Source organism: Gobio gobio (genome assembly GCF_949357685.1).
Source record: "Gobio gobio genome assembly, chromosome: 24".
In the NCBI taxonomy this organism is placed as follows: domain Eukaryota; kingdom Metazoa; phylum Chordata; class Actinopteri; order Cypriniformes; family Gobionidae; genus Gobio; species Gobio gobio.
The window spans coordinates 254,280-262,500 of record NC_137120.1 but is presented as its reverse complement, the minus strand read 5'-3'; the positions used below and the strand labels follow the sequence as shown (position 1 = coordinate 262,500).

The 8,221-nt window shown below is 45.5% G+C and overlaps 1 protein-coding gene across 1 annotated transcript in view; it reads right to left on the bottom strand.

The window, feature by feature from the left end:
* Positions 1-8,221, bottom strand: part of LOC307121155 (rho-related GTP-binding protein RhoA-B) — an 8,923-nt gene extending 702 nt beyond the window's left edge. Inside the window, exons 1-4 of the mRNA XM_079808634.1 lie at positions 8,162-8,221; positions 5,205-5,362; positions 3,307-3,427; positions 3,106-3,236 (exon numbers count right to left, since the gene is read on the bottom strand). Coding sequence (XP_079664760.1) covers positions 3,106-3,236; positions 3,307-3,427; positions 5,205-5,360 — 408 coding nt within the window. The 5' untranslated portion in view covers positions 5,361-5,362; positions 8,162-8,221. The remainder of the gene's footprint in view (positions 1-3,105; positions 3,237-3,306; positions 3,428-5,204; positions 5,363-8,161) is intronic.

Here is an 8,221-nt window from a genome sequence, read left to right as displayed (position 1 = left end):
ACACGCGGTTAAGAACACATTTATCTGTGGTGTGAGGAACTCTTTAAAGTCCCAATGTCACATGACCGGTCTGAGAATGTCCCAGAATGAAGAGCGGCAGGATGTTTTTAAAGGGCATATTGCAGGTTAGAGACTCTAGTGAGTCAATGTATAGAAAAATAATGTAGGAACTAGATTTTCTATAAAATATACTTATGAATACGCTACTAAGGCTTTTGGAGTCGTTTTTGTGAGAAAATGATGTAACGAGAGCGAGTGCGGAGAATCTCAGCGATAGGAAAACAATGGATCACAATGACAGCTCGGACGCGGAGGACATTATTAATGTTTATTAATACTCATATGGCAGACCACAGCCATACATTATGACACACAATTAAGGACAGACCAGGATTAGACAGAACAACGATTACAGGAGACAAATGACAAGAGTTGTTGTGTGAGGAGAAACAGTGGAGAACAGCGGCAGGTGAGAGAACAGTGTTAGCTTAGATATATAATCCACACGCTAGCTAATGATATGAACACTGTGCTCAGATTACAATACTGTACTGATTATTATCATGTATCAGGCAATAGCTGTCATCTAGTATTGATACTTACCAAAAACACAAACTAAAGCTTTGACCATCAAGAAAAGTCACACTCGTTAATATCCGTCCACACTAGGGATGCACCGATATGAACATTTTGGCCGATACTGATAATTCTTTATATTTGAAAGCCGATAACTGATATATTGGCCGATAAATCTAAATACAAATTTTAATAAACTTTGAGAGCCTGATTACAAAAACAAAAGGCTCACCATTAAAAGCCATGCCCCAAACCCTTCAACATAAATCAGACCTATCCAGTACAGTCGCCTATTTCAACCAGTGGAAGATTCCTTACCTTTTCAAATTCATTTTACACTCCTATGGCCAACTCACTAAGTTAAAAAAAACTTAATATTACGACTTACATATGCCTAAAATGACGCGAATGCACAAGCGAACTTGACTGTGCTGGTCAGAATGTGTTGTGGACGCTGAAACACAACAACTAAACCCAGAGAATTCACAACGTTAATAACAACAATATTCTGAAGACAGTGTGTCCAGGACAGTCCCAGTCGTTATTAATGCTGTGCATCTGTTTGAACTGCGAGCTGAAGCCGGTATGAAGTGCTTTACTGCATCGCTAATTAACTCAACCAAACGCATCCTGTATGAGAATATATACACAGAATAATAAATATAATATTACAACTTACAGCGGCACAGAAGGCTGTGAATGCACAAGTGAACTGGACTGTGCTGGTCATGAAGGTGAACTCTGTGGCCGCGCTCTTCCCTCAACAAACACTCTTACAGTATTCTCATTCTCATTTTATGTAGATTATATGTTAGACTTGCGCCGCACATGTTGCACATAACTGTATTTTCCTTTTCGAAGTGATTCCAATCATATTTAGAGCACTTCAAACCCATCATGGTGGACAGCGTCTGTCTCAGCTGAAGGAAATAATACAATATCTATCGGCTTGACTACAGCGGTCAAACTTTCTTATCGGCCGATAACGATAACATTTAAAATAATCATTTATCGGCCGATAACGATAACATTAAAATAATCATTTATCGGCCGATAACGATATGTTGCTGATATATTGTGCATCCCTAGTCCACACTAAACATGTGATATAACGTTAGCGGTTTCTCATCACGCCTGATTTGGTAATTAGCAAATGTTTAAAAAGCAAGACTCAGGTCACGGTTCACAGTTCAGGTTCTCCTGCTTCTCTGACGGATCCGGACGGCACATCTCCAGAACCACACACACTCTAGTGTTATTGTGTTATCCTTTATTCATTAATTCTGTGTTATGGGTTTATTTTGTGCTGATTCACAGCTAGTGTGAGGATGTATATGACGTTATGAGTATGTATTTGAGTGAACTTGAATGTACATACATGGCATGAATAAAATATTTACATTACCAGCACATAATTCCAAATTATGAGACCGTATTCATTTGTGTTAATGTACATACTTTGTATTCATCAATGTAAACACGACGGCAAAGAAGCATCGCGTGTGGATGTTTATTAATGTAATATCATCCTTTAGGCGAGCTACACACTGCCTGCGTGACACGCGCAGCTCGAGCCGAAAGCTCATGCTAGAAATAGAACGACTCATATTTTTCACGACACGCGAGTGTTGGAAGCGTTTCCAGGCAGAATAGAATAGGAAAAGCTGTTTATCATTTTGACACAAATACATATTAATAAATTACATTTTGATGTTTGAAAGCCTCTAGGTTTTGACATGTTCTCGATTTTCAAATATCGCACCTGTCAATACAGAACGAAATATTCTGCAGCCTCTGTGGCCGTCAATACTGGCGACATCGGGTGTGTCTCCATCAGCTCTAGTTCAGTGGTCAGGGCACTGATCAGGGATCAGCCCATTGCCTAATGTCCTTATCAGTGCCCTGACCACTGAACGAGAGCTGATGGAGACACACCCCTGGTCTGCTGTCTACTTGATCTACTAAATCGGTGCTCTTATGTCTTTTTAATATATTTTAAATCCTGCATTACCTTTTCATATGGTATTTTCATACAAGGTGATATATTAATCTCGAAAACAATGTAACCTGCAATATGGCCTTTAACTGAAGCTCGTCAGTGTGGCGGCCCTCAGAGTCTTCACCACTATTTTATAAACACTTTACTTTTAAACATGTTGCCTTCAAATGTTATATGATTATTTTATCATCATCATGAATAGTAAACTCATTGAATTGAATTGAATATTTTTTTACAGTATTTCCGGCAGATATTAGTGTCCTGTGTGTTATTTAGAGTCGGTCTTCTCCACAGAATCTGATTGGTGGATTAAAAGACCAAACTCATGTCCATCTGTTGAGATGATGATCTGGCACAGGGGCGGGACTAACAGGAACAAACCACATGGGTTTCCTCGACCAATCAATGCTGATCAAAACTTGATGACACACGGCTGAAGGTGAGGAGCCGCATCAGTGGAGAACATGAGGAAGAGCACGCACACACACACACACACACACACACACACACACACACACACACACACACACCTGCTTCATCTTGAAGAGCTCGCGGCGCGTGTGTTCGTCGTTCCGCAGGTCCTTCTTGTTGCCCACCAGGATTATGGGAACATTGGGGCAGAAATGCTTGACCTCCGGAGTCCATTTCTCAGGGATGTTCTCTGAGGGCCAGAAAGGTCAGAGTTGACATGTTGCCTGGCGACAGGCGAGTGTGGGCGTGGCGAGACTCACCCAGGCTGTCCGGGCTGTCGACGGAGAAGCACATGAGGATGACGTCAGTGTCCGGATATGAGAGCGGCCGCAGCCGATCATAATCCTCCTGTCCCGCCGTATCCCACAGCGCCAGCTCCACCTGCACACACACACACACACACACACACACACACACGCTCAGCACACGCCAGCTCCACCTGCACACACACACACACACACACACACGCTCAGCACACGCCAGCTCCACCTGCACACACACACACACACACACACACACACGCTCAGCACACGCCAGCTCCACCTGCACACACACACACACACACACACGCTCAGCACACGCCAGCTCCACCTGCACACACACACACACACACACGCTCAGCACACGCCAGCTCCACCTGCACACACACACACACACGCTCAGCACACGCCAGCTCCACCTGCACACACACACACACGCTCAGCACACGCCAGCTCCACCTGCACACACACACACACGCTCAGCACACACACACGCTCAGCACACACCAGCTCCACCTGCACACACACGCACACACACGCTCAGCACACACACGCTCAGCACACGCCAGCTCCACCTGCACACACACACACGCTCAGCACACGCCAGCTCCACCTGCACACACACACACACACACGCGCTCAGCACACGCCAGCTCCACCTGCACACACACACACACACGCTCAGCACACGCCAGCTCCACCTGCACAGACACACACACGCTCAGCACACGCCAGCTCCACCTGCACACACACACACACACACACGCTCAGCACACGCCAGCTCCACCTGCACACACACACACACACGCTCAGCACACGCCAGCTCCACCTGCACACACACGCACACACACGCTCAGCACACACACACACACGCTCAGCACACGCCAGCTCCACCTGCACACACACACACACACACACGCGCTCAGCACACGCCAGCTCCACCTGCACACACACACACACACGCTCAGCACACGCTCAGCACACGCCTGCACACACACACGCTCAGCACACGCCTGCACACACACACACACGCTCAGCACACGCCTGCACACACGCACACGCCTGCACACACGCACACGCCTGCACACACACACACGCCTGCACACACACACGCTCAGCACACGCCTGCACACACACACACACACGCTCAGCACACACACACACGCTCAGCACACGCCAGCACACACCTGCACACACACACGCTCAGCACACGCCAGCACACACCTGCACACACACACGCTCAGCACACGCCTGCACACACACACACGCTCAGCACACGCCAGCACACACCTGCACACACACACACGCTCAGCACACGCCAGCACACACACACACGCTCAGCACACGCCTGCACACACACACACGCTCAGCACACGCCAGCACACACACACACGCTCAGCACACACACACACGCTCAGCACACGCCAGCACACACACACACGCTCAGCACACGCTCAGCACACGCCTGCACACGCCTGCACACACCTGCACACACACGCTCAGCACACGCCAGCACACACCTGCACACACACGCTCAGCACACGCCTGCACACACTTGCACACACACACGCTCAGCACACGCCTGCACACACACACGCTCAGCACACGCCTGCACACACACACACGCTCAGCACACGCCAGCACACACACACGCTCAGCACACGCCTGCACACACACACATGCTCAGCACACGCCAGCACACACACACACGCTCAGCACACGCCTGCACACACACACACGCTCAGCACACACACACACGCTCAGCACACGCCAGCACACACGCTCAGCACACGCCAGCACACACACACACACACACGTTCAGCACACGCCTGCACACACCAGCACACACACACACGCTCAGCACACGCCTGTCACATGACCCCGGCCCCGCCCCTCACCTGCTTGCTGTCCACCTCGATGTCGGCCACGTAGTTCTCGAAGACGGTGGGCACGTACACCTCGGGGAACTGGTCCTTACTGAACACGATGAGGAGGCAGGTCTTCCCACACGCCCCGTCCCCCACGATCACCAGCTTCTTACGGATGGCCGCCATCTCTGAAACACGGGAAACACATTAATATCATCAGGTCATGCCTGACCCTGACCCTGACCCTGACCCTGACCCTTCTTACGGATGGCCGCCATCTCTGAAACACACATTAATATCATCAGTTCATGCCTAAACCTGACCCTAAACCTGACCCTAAACCTGACCCTAAGCCAAACCCTAACCCTGACCCTTCCTACGGATGGCCGCCATATCTGAAACACACATTAATATCATCAGGTCATGCCTGACCCTAACCCTGACCCTGACCCTAACCCTAACCCTGACCCTAAATTCATGCCTAACCCTAACCCTAACCCTGACCTAACCTAACCCTGACCCTTCCTACGGATGGCCGCCATATCTGAAACACACATTAATATCATCAGGTCATGCCTAACCCTGACCCTAACCCTAACCCTGACCCTGACCCTAACTTCATGTCTAACCCTGACCTAACCCTGACCCTGACCCTAAATTAATGCCTAACCCTAACCCTGACCCTAACTTCATGCCTAACCCTAACCCTAACCCTGACCCTAACTTCATGCCTAACCCTAACCCTAACCCTGACCCTGACCCTAACTTCATGCCTAACCTTAACCCTAAATTAATGCCTAACCCTAACCCTAACCCTGACCTAACCCTAACCCTGACTTCATGCCTAACCCTAACCCTGACCCTAACTTCATGCCTAACCCTAACCCTGACTTCATGCCTAACCCTAACCCTGACCCTAACTTCATGCCTAACCCTGACCCTGACCCTAACTTCATGCCTAACCCTAACCCTGACCCTAACTTCATGCCTAACCCTAACCCTGCCTACGGATGGCCGCCATCTCTGAAACACGGGAGCGGTGGAACACGCATTATCACACGCGGCCCAGAGCAAACACACATCATCAGGTCATGCTTCCCCTGGTCTTATTATATTCAATTATATTATAGTCAATCTGGGGTCCAAAGCATATTCATAATAATAATATAAATACACTACATTAAATGACTCGACTTCCCCCTCTTAATTACTCTTGAGAGTATTCATTACAAATAATTAATCTTTAAGGAAATATTGAGTTCAAAAGTCCCAAAATGTCATTCCGGATAAAAATCTGAATACAAAAATGTAAAATAATATGAATGAAAAGATGCTGATGTTTTCAATGAGGCCTACAAATATAGTGATAATACTAAGATTATTTACTTTATGACAGAAAGACTTTTGTCTCCAAATTGTGATTTCTCTAATGTCATCAGTGACCATTCTGGACCATAATGCATTTTGGTATGTCATGTGACATAATATTGTCTCCAACAGACCCTGAAGGACCAAAGCGTCTCTTAAAATGCTGATATTTTGAGCTTTTCGGTCACCATCACGTGTCCTTCTGATAACACTAATCAAACATTAATAATGTATTAATATTAAAACCATCTATGAGCTTAACGTGATGCTAGTCAGCTGTGTTTTCCACAGGCGGCTGAGTCTGTGCCTGATCATAAAGAGCACACGTTTGCTGGAGAACACAGATCGTCTGTTAGGACACGTTCCCCTTACCCAGAATCATCGCGTTATTATGAGGATGTGCGAGACTAGTCGACTAAACGATGGAAAATACATGCCGTTTATACTAGTCTCTGTTTTGCACATTTAATGTTTTTCTATATATTTTTACAAAGGCTACGTTTAAATTACGTCGTGTTAATGTTACATCTTGAAATGAAGATATTATTATGACAAGTGAAAATATATGAGGATGGCTTTAATGGTAACCCTAACGATGACACGGGCGATTCATTTAACACATATGTGTGTGTGTTAGATTACACAATTCTGTTGTGTGTTGGGTTAAGGATAAAACAAGTCTTATTTACTTTATTAACATTTTCCAGCTTTTTTCTCGATTTGTTTCTGAATTTTGAGCCCATGTCTCTATGAAATCCCAAACCGATCATATTAATTGTGTTTTCCGAGCACTGATTGGACAATGGTAGAATTAATTTAAAAATTATTAAAATTAATCAAAATGACTGTTTTGTTTTCACCAAAAAATGGTTAATTACAGTACATTCATAAAATAAGTACATAACAACACAGTGTAGAAAGCCCTAAAATATGATTTTTTTTGTTTCCAAATTTTTAATCCTTATCCGTCATTCCCCCACAATAGAGTTGAACTGTATTATTTACACATTATTTTATGAGCATTGATATTTTTGTATCTTGACTTTATTTCCATGACACAACATTAAACAAATTTCCTGATCAAACATGACTTACAGAAATGACAATAAGTATTCATGTGCACAAATGTATTAATATTATCATTGTGTAAATGAAATGCGCTGCTGCTCGTTTGTTTTCATGAGATTTGCCGTTAAAAACTGAAACATTAAAAATACTGTCATGGAAAAATGACACATTTATGAAAATAGCCCAGAGTTTGATATGAAGACGCAGTTGTTTTTAAATGTGTTTATAGTGAGATGACGCTATTTGATCGGGTTTGAGCGCTTCTCAGGTATAAATACAGCGTAAATTATAATGTCACTCACAAGGGTTCATTTCTCATGAACATAAACGTGTTTTTTTGTTTTTAAAGTTTGTTTTTATTTTTAATGTGGCGATGCGGAGCTAACGGCTACACCACCGGAAGTGAGCGCCTCTCCTCAGTAAAGTCATTCAAATCATCGAACACCACAAACCCGACCGGCTCTCTCGGACAGGCGAAGTTTAATGACAGTCCTGATGTTTTTTTAAAGCTTGAACAAGCGCGGGAAAAATCTAATTAAACTCGGTCTCACCGTCAGTTTGACTCGGCTCGAGTTTTCCGGGTCGGTTCAGTGCGCGCGCCTGAAGCCAGA